Here is a 17071-nt window from a genome sequence, read left to right as displayed (position 1 = left end):
AAGTTATACCTAATGCATAAGAACAGTGAATTTGTTCTTCATGCTATTCCTGCTATAGACAAAATTGTACCACTAATAATTTCAGCTATGAAAAATGTCTTACTGCTTTGCATATATTTATTTAGTAAATGCTGACATATTCAACAAAAATATCTACAATAACCTTAATTATCAAAAGTACAATGCATGGATAATAGACTGGGAAAGAGACTACATGTGACCATATCATACGGTAAAATGCAATGAGGAAGAAAATTTACACGACAGAATAGATCAGTCATGCACTACAAGAAAACATGTGAATACGAAGATTATTTGAGCAAAATTAAACAACTGATACACTGTATGACCATCACTAAAACACCTTATGATGTGGGCTCTGAAGAGGCACTCATGTCTTGAAAGACTGGAAACCCAGTGGAATGGTTTATGGGGTGGCATGTATTACTAGTTGTAATAGTAGATATTTATTGGGCACTTAATGACATCAGCTTTGAAAAATCATGTAGCCCAAATAACTAAGGAGGAAAAAAAGTAATAAAAGAGAAAATGATGGCATGGTCTGTAAATAAGTTGGGGTCATGGCACAGTATGTTAACCTTCAAAACAGACCTACAACTTTTTCACAGTGTAGGTGGAAACAATTTGTTGTGAATTCCAAAGTAACATTTTGATATACAGAGAAAGGCTTTCATACAACTCTGATGTATTGCAAATGGATAGCACATCATGTAAATTTAGTAATTAGCATTCCATGGTACAAAAAAAAAAAAAAAACCTTTAATAACTAGAAAATCAAAATCACTATTATCCATAGAGGAGTTTGTTTGCAGAGAATTGTCTGCTTTCAAAGTACTGTTGAGAAAGAACATTAGGTCAAAATATTCACTGAGCTATTATGAAGAGAATGTGCTTAAATAGTAAAAACTACAAAATCCTCATTCATTGCTTGTAAATATCAAATGGCAGAAAAAAATTAAAAACTGCTTACATCCATATTAAAACTGATTTTTAATTACAAAATCATTGGATAAAGAATCATTATTTCAAGGTTCTACCACTCTAAGTGAAGTTGCCTCATGAGAAAAATAAACTGTTTGCAGGGTACTGTTTATGCTACTTTAAACAGACTGTGCATGAGCTTGAATACCAATTTCTAAATGAACCCCTTTCAAATACAAACATCAAACAGACCTCCATTAGCAAGGGATTAAGAGGCTCAGTTAATAGATAAAATTAAGATAGAAATATGACTCCAACAACTTTGAGATGATAGAACATTTTGGGTCGCAATGAAATTTGGTAGAGGGAGTATCCCTAACCAAAGGTTCATTGTTATTTTATTCAACTGTTCAAAGCAAAATCAAATATTAATAGATTCACACACTGGAAAATGTGTCAATAATGTGATAACACTAACTTTCAAACTGAAATAAAAACTGTAAATTCACAGAGCAATCACCCAAGCAACTTGACTGCACAAACTAAGCTCATGGTTTCTTTCTCTCAAGAAGTGTAGTATACTACAAACAGTATTAAACTGAAAAAAAAAAAAAGACTGCTATTTTGTATTATACCATCAGACAGGATTTTTGCAACACCGTAGAGAGAACATGCAGATACATCTTACCAAGGCATGTTTTTTGCAGAGGAAGCCGTCCCAAAACCACAAATGTAGGCATTCAAACAACATTTACTGGAACTGACTGTATGAGTACCTGTGTGTGCATGTGTGTCAGAGAGTTTGGGAGAATGTGGTGACCTAAACTTGCATTGATCAATCTGCACTACATTAGAAAAATAAAGGAGGAAAATGTGCTTTTTTGCTTGTTTTATTAAATTATGGGAAAAAATTTAAGAATAAGTAGGACTATACTTTGTTATATACTGTATTGGTAATAATGCACAAATGTATAAGAAATCTTTGACCCCAAAGATATAAAATCAAAAGTGTGTGTGTTGCTTTAAAAGCTTCAGGCTACTATATTTATGTAATAAAGTTTACACAGGCTTTGCACATCTGGTCATAATATATATACAGGTAAAATTCCGTTACAACAAATATCTTTACAACATTTTCATTACAATCAAGTATTTTTATGGTCCCGAACGTTTCCCATATGACACGAGTCTATAGAAAGTACAAAGTACATTCAGCAGATACTTTCATTACAACGAAGTGCAAAAAGACCTTGAAATGCCTGAATGAATCATCCACAGAGCAGTTAGTTCTGTGCACTGCTCTGTGGTCGCAGCTCAGTTATGCACAACGATTCCCAACCAGAAACACTGTATATATATATATAATAATAAAAAAAAAAAAAAAAAAAAAAGAAAAAGAACTTTGCTTGTACTGTTTTTTTGCAGTTTTTTGTTGGTTTTCAGTGATACCTTTAGCTTACTGCTCGTCAACATTTGAAAAACAATGGAATTTAACTCATTGTCACCCTCCTATTGAAATGGTAGACATGAAAAAACGATAACAGTTCATATTAGAAAAAATAAATTTTTGCAGCTCTTGACTGCTGCATTTGAAGATGTCGAAAAAGCCGTTTTTATGTGATTAAGTGATGCTTGGTCAAGTAACATTCTTAATGTGGCACTCTTTCAAGAAAATGTGAGGTTTCTAAACTCTCTTGGGACCTCCCCCAACAGAACAACACGCAGAAGAGCGTCCCAAAGTGCGATCACCGCATCTGTGGAAGACTGTTTATATGTCGCCGGGGCAACAGCAGGCTTACAGCTCTGCTGCGTCTCTCTGTCAAAGCAAACTCGATGGGTAATGCAAGGAACATTGTAAATGCAGGGAACAGGATTACTTGGCCACTCACCTGGCCAAAACCCTGACTGCTGTGTCTGTTTATAGAAGAGTAGCAGATCCCGCTACAATAAATAACCGTGCTGTTCCTATTTCAAGCTGAATAAAGCTGGTTTTGCTAAAGTACTGAAACTCAGCCTCATGTTTCTGGGTGTAAGACAGGGACTTAAAGTGTGACCCCAATCTTAGGATTCGCTTTTGTGGCACCTCACTGCACCACTATGAGGCTGCTGTTGCCCTGCCCCAGCAACGGATAAACAATCTTACACAGACACGGTAATCACACTTCAGAGGGGTATTTGGGTTCGGGGGTCCCAAAAGAGTTCAGAAAACTCACAAAAAGATTGATAACTGTGCTCTCCTCAACATGCTTCCACATTTAGCTAATGTTCACATTGAATTTTTCCTACCATTCCATCCACCCCATTGCACAGCAGTGCTTCAGCCATTGGATTTGGACATCATTCGCACCCTGAAAGTGTATTATCACAAGGAAATGCTGAGGAAAATTCTCGTCAGCATAACTTGTAGACAAGAGAAGACTAAAATTAACGCGAATGAAGCTATTGAAATGATTGCAGACGCCTGGATGAAAGTTAAAGAAAGCACTATAACAACAAATACAGAATCTCATTACAACAAAATATTTTTTAGGTCCCTGGAAGATCACTGTAATGAAATTTTACCTATATATACATATAAATTAAGCAACAAAAGATTTCAGTGCTTTATTAAGGCAAGCAATATCTCTGAGGCTGTGTGATTAATGAGCTTATCAACATAAACTAAATATCATGTAGCAACATCACTCAAATTACTGTTAAAATGTGTTATTTTAGTTGTATTAAAAAATATGGCACATATGTAACTAACATTTTAAAACTGTGAACCATATTAGTCGACTTTTTAAAAATAAGTTTGGCACTATTTTTACAGATAAAAAAAAAAATCTGTACAGAATATGCTCTTATTATCTTACCAGTATTGAAGTCTAGCTTTGACACCTGCAAAGCATAAGCTTCACAATCTTTTTTACTGAAACTGAATATAATGACAGGCTGGAAGTTTCTTTCCATAATCATCTTCACAATTTTAAAGACATTTGATGGCCCTGTTTAAAAGAAAAATAAATTACAAATATTGGCAAAAACTTGCATCTCTCATAGATATCAAATCCATTTCTACCCAGATTAGATGCAAAATGTATTTATATCGTGAACTATATATCCACTAGACTGCCCCGTATCTAAAACACTTTCCCCACATTGTTAATTTACTTAATTCATTATTATTACATTGATTACACTATTCCAATGTATCCTAATATAATTACTACATATGTACATTTCAGCAAAGGGTAAAGAAAAGCTTAAACATTTATCTAAATATGATCTTCAGACCTTGCTTTTTTAACGAAGCAAATACTGATACATAGATTAACGCATACAAAGAGATTCCAGCTACAATACAATACAGTCTACAACATTAGAAGACAATGTTGTAAGCTATTTTCCTGCTCCATCACATCAAAAAGAGCTCTGTAAGAAAATCCTACTAGAGAGAAAATCAACAATGGACAAAGGTAATTCTGGTCCAGGATTAGAGTTTAAATACATGTTTTTTTGTGTTTTCACTATAAAACATTTTATGAATTTAGAAAAACTCCTCACACTAATTTTAACGCAATTAACTTTGAATCAGCAATATTCCTTATCCTATTTTTATTAAAAGAATCCACATAACGTTTTGAAGATTAACTGCTCACCTAGTCTATTCTAACATCAGCTTAATATAATAAGGAATTTCAACTAAGTAAAGTAAATTTCTATGGAAGAAGATATACCTTTGGTTCCTCCTTTGCGGCCTTTTTGATCACCTTTTGCTAAATCACCAGCATCTCTCAACACTTGCATTGCAGTATTGAAGTTATCTTCCCTGAATTCTCCCTACAAAGCAAATATTTTTAAAATAAAACTAGTTTGATAATAAAACATTTACAATTTTTGACAACTTAATTTTTTTGGCAATTAGGTAAACTAGAAGTACAAAAATGAAATGCAAGATAGGAGCTTATGTACAGTATTTAGAAGTCAACAGCTTAAAATATATAAAAAGAAAAGCAAATTCATGAAACAATGTATTTGCTGTGGTCATTTTCCTTAGCCTTTAGTTTACTCTGCTCAATCTGCTAAAATCTGTTATCAGAACTTCAAATTTTGGTATTTACATTTACCACTTAGTATGATTAAGGAGTCTAGTTTACCCAACAAATCCTTATCTTTATCCAATATATAAGCATAAGCTACAGTATATTATTCATAACTTAAATGAGAGTAAGAATAATGGTATCATTTTAATGACAATTTACTAATTGTATAAAGATTGCATAACTATATAGACATTTACAATGTATATGAAATATATATTCATATGAGGGGGAATCAAGTTAAAGTTAAAAAATGGGATTTATTAGAAAATGGAATGAACCTTAACAAAACTGGCAACGTCATTTCTCAATGTCGTCTCCACCCTTTTCAATGCACTTGTGCCACCTGCCTGAAGTGCATGGATTCCAGCAGAATAAACGGTTTTGTCTTGTCCTCATAACCATTCATGCACCCAAGGTAGTGTCGAATACTACATGCTGAGGGGTGGTACAGTCACTAGTACAAGTTATTGTGACTTGCTGGAGACCAACATGAAGCCTGCTATTCAATCTAAGCAGCCTAGACTGCTGTCTCAATGAGTCCTTCTGCTGCCAGACAATGCCTGCCCATGCACTGCTACCACCACCAAGGCTTGTCTGGAGAAACTAGTCTGAGGTATTGCCACATCCTCTTTATTCGCCAGAAATGGCACCATGTGATTGCCACCTTTTTGGATCGCAAAAAAAAAAAAAGACGACACGAAGAAAGTGGTGCATAAGTGGTTGCGAGAACAAGAAAAAACCTTTTACTCTGCTGGAAATCAGGCACTTTCAGGCAGGTGGCGCAAGTCCATTGAAAAAAGTGGAGACTACATTGAGAAATGACATTATCAGTTTTGTTAAGGTTCGTTCCATTTTCTGATAAATCCCTTTGTGTAACTTTAGTGTGACTCATCTTTGAATATACAAGTAAAAAAAATTGGCAAATATTTCTATACCAATTATAAGTAACCACAATTGATTCTTCTATAGACACACAAACAAAAAGTGTTAGATTATTGGCTTACATTTTCATCTACTACCAAGTGAAGCCCATCTCCTCCTGCTGGAAAAATATAATGTTGCAACGGTGTAGGTCGATAGTCTGTGTAGATTACATGACAAGCCTATAAAATACAAAAATATTAATGAGCAAATACAATCTAACTATACAGGTGTGTATCCCAGATGTCCTGTACAATATTTATGGACAGTGCGCTGTTCAAAAGATTAACTTTATGACTGTGTCCAGTGAATCTAACTTTGAATTTCTATACAACAGCATCTCATTCTAAATAACCACAATGAGTTTACATATTAGGCAATGATGTGTTGATCACTATATAAACAAACATACCTGTCTACCTGTTACACATGCAACTATTGAACATCTTGATAAAGTCTACATGAATAAGCCCTACTCTAAATGGTAAAACGAATACTACATAGTACAATGCTTATAAACAAATCTGAGGATTAGGTAACACCCAGTTTAATTATTTATTTAACTGGTGACACAGTACAAAGAAAGTAAGTTTTTGAAGTTATTCACAGACCTAAGCATTTCCTCTCCCTTAACTTTTATTAAACAAAGTCTTCCAAATCATGGTGAAGTTTGAAATGTCACAGTAAATTAAGGAGGTTCCTAAATAACTACCTTTACTAATGTAATATGCACAATAAATTAGAAGACCTACTATCTAAATGATGAATGCATACAGGCCTAGATTCAGAATATAAGTCAGAAAGTAAGAAAAAAATGTGTGCACTCATAAAAGCATTTACAACCAAATACACATTTTTCTTGATTCAATATCTAGTAGTACTTTTTGAATAATCTATCCTGACAGATGCAAACTTTAGCAAATAATTTTATCAGAAAAATGTTCCATTGAAAAGGTCAACAAAAGTTCTCTGTTCTCTCATTTAAATAAAACAAACACACAAACAAATGACACAGAATTTGGTTTCCCACAAACAGCTACAATCCTATCAATCTTAATAATTTGCATTTTTAAGGGAGTGTTGTATAGAAACAGGGCAAATCTCCAGCACAGCAGAAGAAACATAAGGTGAACTTTAATCCCCACTGCTGCACGGACATTTGGACCATTAATCTATAAGCAATTAGGTCTTCTAATGCACCTCTAAACCAGATAAAGATACAGATTCAAACCGTAACTTGTATTTTGCAACTTGCACCCTGTAACAGTTACCTTTTAATTTATTAACATATACAAAATAAACAAATGTACAGAATGTAATTGAAACTTAATATGAGGGTACTGCTGAGGAATTATCAAGTACACACAAGAGAGAAGACATAACCCTTCAATTCTCACTGCACTACAAAAAACACTTCAACTGGCACCTTGTAATGAAGGGGCTTGCGAGTCCCAGTGATCCCTAAAATTATGTTCCTGGGAACTTTGAGCTCCTGATTGTGTAAACATTAGCAACAGATTGAACAGGAAGAACCAGAAAACCATGATCCAAAACTAACCCCTATGATGGTTCTAAATAAAGCAAAGACAAACTTGCAAACGGGGATATATGGATACACTCCTGAAGTCAAGCCTAGGAATGGTGTTTGCTTGAAACAGTTAAATGATCAGGTAACTCAAGTAACATGGGCCAGAAACACATGAGGAGTCAAGAGAAAGAATTTTCTGGCGCACTGCGACACCATGCATAACACAGGAATAATGTGTCTTTAACAAAGAGGAAAATGCAAAAACTTGTTCTTTAGTTTTACAGACCATTTGCATACCATAAGTGCCTATATGGGATGTTATTTGAGCTAATCTAAACACCAGATACAGCACAATGATTTGTTTTTTTTTTAATGTCTCATAAGATCCTACATCTTAGCAGGTTTATGCACATAAGAATAATTTGGATAAGAATAGGTCATTCTCCATAGTAAAGCATATCAATCTTTTTTTCCCTGTTTCATCAATATAACATCATCATGTAGAATTCTGAAGGATTGCAAAGTAGTATTCTCTATCCTTGCTTTTTCCATATACCCTTACCTGTGTGTGTCAAGAAAAAAATGTTTCAACATTTCTGAGAAATGTACACTTAACAAGTTTCCATCTGTGCTGCCTTGTTCTTGAGGAAAAAGTCTTTTTAAAGCAACAACTGGCAACCACCTTACTAATCCCCGTCACATTTTTAAATACTATTATCATGCTCTCTCTGAATATGGTTGAACTTTTGCTTGAAAAGTTTTAACTTGCAGTTACTGTATGGAATCCGACTTTCCATCTTTTCCTGGATTTTCTGTAGCACTGCTATGTCTTTTTGTAATTTGAAGATCAAAACTGCACTAAGCGTTCCAGACAAGGCATCACTAGTGCATTATAAAGTTCAAGTATGACCTCACTCGACTTGTATTCCGCACACTGGGCAATACAGGAGGAGTTCACTACGACTCTTGGGTCCAAAAAACTGCTTGGATATTGAACATAATTGTTAATTTACTGATATTTAGTTTTTTCAAGTTTTCAGATTTTTTCATGTTCTTTTAAATGAATAACAAATAAATGCATAACTTACATGTGCCAAGTAGTTAACTTCATTACATGTATTATAAATTTACTATTGCATTTGTCATCTATATCAGTGCTCCTTAGTGTTACATTTCTTATCACTGCTGATGAGAGGCATTTCTTAAGAGACTCCATTATAAGCCTAAGAGAAGGTACGTCTACGCTGTTGCCTGGGTAATACTCAGCACTAACTCTGTTGGCACTTTTACTGTCCGAGTAATCCTAGTCTTAAGAAAGATGCAATATAACGTTGCCTGAGTGACACTCATGACTAATTTGAAGGCGATTAACCAGTGGGAGAGGAGAAGAGAGAAAAAAACAAAAAAAATTTAAGGTACCGCTCATCAGTGCTTCATAAAATATTTCTGTATGTAACCATACTCTTTTCACCAAGGGGGAAAACCTCCTCCCACTAGTCAAATTTTGCTTGTTTCAGCAAGTGGGAAACAACCCATCTCACTCTTCGACTGCCGTTTGTGTTTCGTCAATGAAATTAAAAATGTACAGGGTGGGCCATTTATATGGATACACCTTAATAAAATGGGAATGGTTGGTGATATTAACTTCCTGTTTGTGGCACATCAGTATATGTGAGGGGGGAAACTTTTCAAGATGGGTGCTGACCATGGTGGCCATTTTGGATCCAACAGCGTAGCACTCGCCGCATGTCACTGGAGAGTGGCATTAGTCGAACATCCCTTCGGCGTATATTAGCTACTCACAAATGACACCCTTACAAACTTCAGCTACTGCAGCATCTCAACGAGGATGACCCAGATCGGCGCACTGAATTTGCAGAGTGGGCAAAACAAAAATTGGAACAGAACCCTCAGTTTACGCAGAAGATTTTGTTCAGTGATGAGGCAAACTTTTATGTGAATGGTGAAGTTAACAAACAAAACCACCGCTATTGGTCTGACACTAACCCACATTGGATAGATCCCTCCAAGACTGTTGGAACAAAACAATTGATGGTATGGTGTGGTATATGGGGTACAAAGATAGTGGGGCCATTCTTCATCATTGGAAACCTCAAGGCCACTGGATATGCGAAATTGCTACATGATGATGTGTTTCCCTCTTTATGCACTGAAGCTGGCACGTTCCCCGAGTTTTTCCAGCAAGATGGTTCACCACCACATTATGGGTGTCAGATCTGAGCATTCCTAGATGAACAGTTTCCTGGAAAGTGGATTGGTCGTCGCGGGCCAGTTGAATGGCCCCCAAGGTCTCCCAATCTGACCCCCAAAGACTTTTATCTTTGGGGTCATCAGTGTGTGAAGAGTGGGAGAAGAGGGTTGCATTGACAATCCAATACAACGGGCAGCACACTGAACACATTTTATAAGTGGTCAGAAACTTGTAAATAACTCATGAAAGAATAAAGTTACATTGAAATCAAGCACACCATTGTTTTTCTTGTGAAATTCCCAATAAGTTTGATGTGCCACATGACCCTCTTCCTATTGAAAAAACAAAAGTTGGATCCAAAATGGCCACCATGGTCACCACCCATCTTGAAGTTTCCCCCCTCACATATACTAATGTGCCACAAACAGGAAGTTAATATCACCAACCATTCCCATTTTATTAAGGTGTATCCACATAAATGGCCCACCCTGTAAAATTGGGTCCCCAACACAAAGGTTGAGAGACAATGATCTATATCACGAGGCTCTTTTTTTGTATTAGTTATTGTTAATTTTCTTTTTTATTAAAAATTCCACCTCTACTTACTGTGTTTCTGGAGGATTTTAAATTACTAAGATGGCGACATTTAAGGAGATTAATTCACTCTTTGTTTATTTATGTGTTCTCTGTTTAGCACATGAAAAGACTAAAGTTTAAACATGATTTCTACTGCAGAATTTGAACATTACAGTTTTTCACAGTTGCTTTGGTGTATTTCTCAACAGAATTGCAGTTTTCAAAACTGCTCGTTCAATTCCCACAACCTTTAGTCAGTTGTGCACATCATAACAGCAATTTCTGGGTGTTTTTGTCATTTTGCAATTGCTTTAGTTCACTCAGGCAGATGCATATGTGCAATTCTCAGCTATATCATGCATCAGCGGTTGCTTATGTCATGATGATCAAAAAGCATTGTGTAGCCCTCTTTTGCATAGTCTTACACTCCAGACAAACTTGTCATTTTTTCATTGTGTAAGTCATTGCAGTCAAAAGTGTTCAACAAGATATCTTTGGCTGTCAAGTGTATTTTATAGGTTTCTACAAAACTTTTTTTCGTTTGTATTCACAATACTAATGATTCCTGCACCTCCTTAAATTGCTCTCAGGTGACACATTCGGGGCAGGTGTGAGATCTTAGATCAATCAGTCTCAGTTGCTTTTGTGCATTTCTTACAACAGGCTTAACATTTGCATAACAGCGAGTGCATTTCTCAAAACACTTAGTGCAAATGGCAAAACATCATCAATGCCAAACAACATCAAAATACAAAACACATTTCAGTATGTATATATTGTTTTCGATGTTTTTTTAAATTTTTTTCCTTCATTTCGTATGTTATGCATAAAGTATTAAAATGCATTTTTTTGCTAGACTCCAAGTGCAGTGCATGGTATGTCACCATATACTTGTGCAATCAATAAAATATTCTTCTTGAATCAATCTCCCACAATCGGTGTTTTGTATTTTTATGTTGCCTGCCCTTGTCATTCAGATGTTTTGTGCATCAGAAAATGTTTAGATTGTGCCAATTTTATATTGATAACATTACTTTACATTTTGGCTGTCATGTCCATGGACGGCATTTTGATGGCACTGACATATTCAGCGATGTAAATACTTGCTTTTGAGGCATGGATTAAAGATTTTGAAGAGGTTACCTGCTTTTGCTGGTCATCCATGATGTTTTGCCATTTGCACTAAGTGTTTTGAGAAATGCACTCGCTGTTATGCAAATGTTAAGTCTGTTGTCAAAAATGCACCAAAGCAACCAAGAAAAACTAATATATTGATTAATAAAACACGTTAAAATCTATTTAATATAACTTCAGGACAATTCAGTAACATTATGAATAATCTAAATACTTACATTTTCCTGTAGGATAATGCTGCAGAATTTTGTCGAGGAGAAATATCTGTGTTATGATATTAAAACTAAAGAAAAAAAGTATTTTTCTTAAAGAGAATAAAAGCAAAATGAAAATCTACAAATAGGACATTTTTTGGCGCCATGGTACAAAACTAAAATAAAATATAGGCAGTGTGGCCTAGTGGTTAAGGGCACCTAGTGGTTAAGGGCACAGGCCCATAAACCACTAGGTTGTCAGTTTAATCCCAGAATCTGAATCAGCATATGCATTTTGTGCACTGTGTCTCTGATTAAATTTAATGGATTTAAATTTTATGGTTTACTTTAAAGATTTTCAAAAGTTAATATACTGCAAATCTAGTATAATGGTAATATTTATTTTACTTACTTGTTATGTTGCCCTCTAGTGTTTGTATTAAATATCTTTACTGCAGAGCAAATGGTTATAAAAATACATATTACGTTCATGTTTAATGTGATCGGTTACATGCCATATAAGCTTATATGTTGCAACAATTAGACATATAATTTAAAACAAATCAGAGTTTGGTAAAGTCTTCCCTCCCAACATAGAAAAAAAAAAAAAAGTTTGTCTAATCAAGTCTAAGGTACTGACAAAATGTCAACTAACTCCTGTAAACCATTCTTTTAAAGAGACATACATATATTACCTTTGCTCCTTCAGACTATCACTAGATTACTGTTTCTATATTTAAAAGTTAATCAGTTTTGTTTTCTCCAATAAAATGTATCTCTAAAAACCAACAGTTTAAGCAGCTTTATTCTCTGAGTATTTCAAATGACTAATGTGAGATAATTCACCCTGATATTTTGTCCACCATTGTTCAACAGAAATATACAGGTTTTAGCCAAGGAGTAAATCATTCTTGTGGTCCAAAAATATATCTAAAAAAGGAGGGTAACTATGTTAAGCTTACCCAGATTAAATGGATATTAACTTGATATATGTTCCGCTGATGTATATAGCATTCAGAAGTATTATTCACAAGCTGATATTCATTTCTATTGTCCCATTTTCAAATGCTTCCTGAGTAAAGATGAGACTAAGATATTTTAATATGCATCAGTACTACACTGTGGCTGACAGTGATGCTAAATGAAGACCGAGATTTTTTTTTTTTAAACAGCATAATCAAAAATATGAAGAACCTTAAGTTACCTGTTTGTGAAGATGACATATCCATTCAGCAAACTGACGTGCATTAGGAATGGTAGCAGATAAAAACACATAATGAACATTGTCTGGTAGCAAAATAATTGTCTCCTCCCATACCACACCACGTTCTGCAAGAGAAATGAAAGTATCAACAATTTCAACAAAAGCAATACAAAAATCACATACAAAAAAACAAGATAAAAAGCTGCAACATTTTAAACTAAACAATAGCAGATACTAAAACATAAAATAGATGCGCTCATACTAAGGCAGTTAAACTTGGTTTTAATAGTATTTTTACAGAGCAACATGCACAGTCTATTACAATTCACAATATTACCTTTTAATATGGGCACTGTGATGTGATTTTCAAAGTATAGTTTTCACTGTATTGTTGTCTGATAGGGAAAGCCTCTAAAGTGCATGTTACTAAGGACAGTAAAAGATTTGTGACTGATAAAATTATATGTTGCAAGCGCTTCAAGATATAATATAAATTAATACTAGGACAGCAGAGAACATTTCTAAATGGTAATGCAAGCACATACTGCAGGCAGTATTTCCTTTTGATTGAATAAATACCTTTATATTGATTTAATGCACACGTCTCATATTCTTTGTGGCCAAACTTAATACACTTGTAGCAAACACTATCAGTCAATGTAACACTAATATTATTGAGGTAGTTTACTCAAAATGTAATCGAATAATGTAATTTCATTCCTTTTCAGTCACATGGACAGCTGAGCTTTTTCCTAACCTTTCCTATTCTAGGGTATCCTTTATCTAGACTCTGAGAGATAAATAGACAAACATAAGACAATTTATCCTGTACCGAACAAGAAATCCACACGGACAATATTAACAACCATTCTACCCTGAGGGTTTACTTTTTTGCTATTTATACCTACAGGACACCTTACAATAAACAACAAGTAGTAATGCTACTTTCACATCACAGTATCTTGTATTTTACTAAACAAAAATCTGTTCTGAAACCAAATTAAAAATATGGAAGTCATTTTAACTTAAGGAATGTATTTAATTCTGATCTGTGCATCTGTAATAGAGCAAAATATTAAAACTACATTTCATTCCTCTACTTAGTTTATTATGGTATTGGTAATGAAAACAGAGAAGTGAATCATTCTGAAGTACTGTTACTTGTTAAATATAGTCACAAAAATAGGCAGACAGGAATGACAACTAAAATTACCTGAATCTCTCATATAGTGGATTTCATCAAATATGACCCATGCAACTTCTCTCATCACTTCAGATCCTCTATATAGCATGCTTCTTAAAATCTGGAGGTTAAAAGTTAAAACATCACATATATGACAAGACCCAAAGAAATCTCTCCATACTGAATAGTGCAGGATAAATGCATCTCTTTAATCAGATAACATACATGAAATGAGGGAAAGTCAATAGATAGAAAATAAATGTAACAAAGACTAAAAAATTAGTAAACAAAATGCCCTTGGTGAGTAAAATGAACAAAGGACAGATTTACTGACCCTGGAAACAGGATTGGAAAACAAGAATTGTAAATGAGTAGGTCAATCAAAAGAGGTATAACCTAAAACCATCAACATGAGTGAAAGATTTCAAAATAATAACTCATGTACAACATGTAACATAATTCTACAGAAAGGAAAGCCACTTCTAAAACCAGTCTGAAAGAAATAAAATCACAACTTTAGCTGCTGTCAAAATTAGTTTTTTTGCTTTTTTTAATACATCTCATGCCAGAGTGTAATAAGTGGAACATTTATAAATATACATATATGCTGTACATTTGCTGCTGTTGCTTTAATATTATTTACTCAAGTTGTTATAACATAGATGGCCAAAGATAAAATTAATTTAAAAATCACAAAATAACAGCAAGCCCATATGGGGTGTATATCTCAATGATAACCTTCAGGCAATGCCAATTATAATATAATATCATAAATGTAGCTAAATACCTCTGTTGTCATAACTAGACATGAAGCTGTAGGATTAATCGTCACATCACCAGTCATTAGACCCACATCCTGAAATTCTTCATACATTTCACGGTACTTTTGGTTGCTCAAGGCCTTGATGGGACTAGTGAAAATAACTCTCTGCTTTTCTCTCAGAGCAAGCGCTATAGCATACCTATAACAAAAAAAAGTTTAAGTTACCAAATTGTTACATACTGTTTCAATTTATGTTTAAACAATCAAAACATTACTCTTACTCAGCACACACAGTTTTTCCCGCTGATGTATGTGCAGACACCAACACAGACTGATTATTGTCAATGCATAAAATTGCCTCTCTCTGGAAAGGATCCAGAATGAATGGATACTCCTATAGAGGAAGAAAAAAATGGTTTTAGAAAAGCTCTCCATAAATACAAAAAAAAAAAAAAATAAATGCATAACATTAAATGAAGTGGAAATGTTCAAAAAACACAGGAATTATCACAACTAATAACAAAGAATTGACCCATGAACTACCCATAAAACTGAATCATCATGAGGAATTACCATGTACTCCAGAAAGATGGGAATGGGAAATATATTTGACAGAGATATTCTTAATTACAAAATAAAGTCTGCTTGAAATCATTACAGTAATGTTAAAGAGAAACCACAAACTGAAGTATACATTTTACACAAGTAGTTAATTTAATGGGTTCCTAAACTGTGAAAATGTACCACAAATAGTAGTATAAGAGATTTTATTTTTCAACCTAGCAAGCAGTGAATAAGCTCATGTAAACAGTGCACAAGCACGAAAAAAAAAATATTGAATGGAACATACCCACTCTGTTTACCTTATTTTGTTGTAATAAGCAATATTCATAGAAACTTTCCTAAAACTGCTCGACAGTAATAAGTGGCTACAAATAATACCAAATTAGTACTGATGAATTATGTTTTTTACTGCAAATTAATGGTGTAATTTTGATTTCTTTCACACCTTAACCTGCTTCACAAATATGCCTTTTACAGAACTATTATATGATTTGCTAAAAGATATAAAAAAAAGAACAGAACTAACTGAATTTGAACAATAACAAAAAAACAAACAAACAAAAAAAGCATGCAATAAAAAGTTAGCAAGTAAAACAAGCAAACATCTGTTTCAGTTTTTGTGCATTTAGATATGCATGATATCCTTGAGTTTTCTTTAGCAAAAACAATTTGGTGCTTGTCTTAGCGCAAGGTATGTTTTTAAGAATTACTAAACACTATAGCTACCTTATTTAGAAGAGATTGGAGGATCTGACATGAAAAAACACAGTATGGCTCAGATGCTTAGCATTTTTCTGAATAGTCCTGGACATATTTAACCTGCTGAGTTGTAGCTTATGTGTACTGTATTAAAGACCTTAATATTTAAGCTGTGTTGACATAAAGTTTGGTGCTATTCATGTAGTTTGTCTTCCCTTAGATGATATTTTTCCTAAAGGGGTAATAACTCATTTACACCAGAATGTTCCGTTTCACAGAAGATTTGACAAATACTTAGTTCTACAAAATACACAATTGCAAAGTACACTATGGCTGAAATAAACTGAGAACTCATAATTACCTTTGCTGCTTTTCCTTGACGTGGTTTCAACTGGATGTATTCTTCTTCAGCTGGCAAAGCAACCTTGAAGACAAGTAAGTCAACAGATTCAAATATACTTCATGTAACAACATGTATAAACACTCTACAAGGACAAGTGTTTGTGTACAAATCACATTAATCACCTTACTTCAACAACAAAGGGGCTTTAAAAAAATGGCAAATTTTCACAATTTCTAAACTAAAAATGTAAATTTATAGAAGAATCACACTGTTTCATATTACACTTTAATAAGATTATGTAATTAGAAAATCAAACACCAAACAAGACTAATTTAAATCAAATATCTATGAATATAAAAACACTGTTTGAAATACATGTGAAATTGAGATGGAATTCAGTTTTCTAGGATCAAATTACCCCTTAAAGAAAATGATGTACACCTGAAAAATCGATTAAACTTCACATATACATTCAAACCAGTCCTCATAGTTCTGTAACTGTTGGTCAGAAAAAAAAAAAAATTAAAAACCACTAACTTACTAATTTTACACACAACAATATGCTAAACAAAAGTTGTGGCAGTCAAAATAAATGTAACTAGCTGAACATAACCCGAATACTAAAAAACGAATCTGTAAACAAATACTGTCAATTATGTTCATATTTTAAGTACTTCCTAAAACTCCATATACCTCTAGACAACATTCTGGAACTTTTGAAAT

At 33.9% G+C, this 17071-nt stretch overlaps 1 protein-coding gene across 1 annotated transcript in view; it reads right to left on the bottom strand.

The window, feature by feature from the left end:
* The window catches only part of mtrex (Mtr4 exosome RNA helicase), a 105150-nt gene that overhangs the window by 72269 nt on the left and 15810 nt on the right, over window positions 1-17071 (bottom strand). The window contains exons 4-11 of the mRNA XM_039750352.1: window positions 16367-16429; window positions 15024-15136; window positions 14767-14941; window positions 14010-14100; window positions 12797-12921; window positions 6032-6130; window positions 4662-4764; window positions 3798-3929 (exon numbers count right to left, since the gene is read on the bottom strand). Of these exons, the coding sequence (XP_039606286.1) occupies window positions 3798-3929; window positions 4662-4764; window positions 6032-6130; window positions 12797-12921; window positions 14010-14100; window positions 14767-14941; window positions 15024-15136; window positions 16367-16429 (901 nt within the window). The remainder of the gene's footprint in view (window positions 1-3797; window positions 3930-4661; window positions 4765-6031; window positions 6131-12796; window positions 12922-14009; window positions 14101-14766; window positions 14942-15023; window positions 15137-16366; window positions 16430-17071) is intronic.

The sequence above is a fragment of the Polypterus senegalus genome, chromosome 4 (genome assembly GCF_016835505.1).
Source record: "Polypterus senegalus isolate Bchr_013 chromosome 4, ASM1683550v1, whole genome shotgun sequence".
In the NCBI taxonomy this organism is placed as follows: Eukaryota; Metazoa; Chordata; class Cladistia; order Polypteriformes; family Polypteridae; genus Polypterus; species Polypterus senegalus.
The sequence above is the reverse complement of the archived record's forward strand: the minus strand, read 5'-3'. Positions and strand labels throughout refer to the sequence as shown.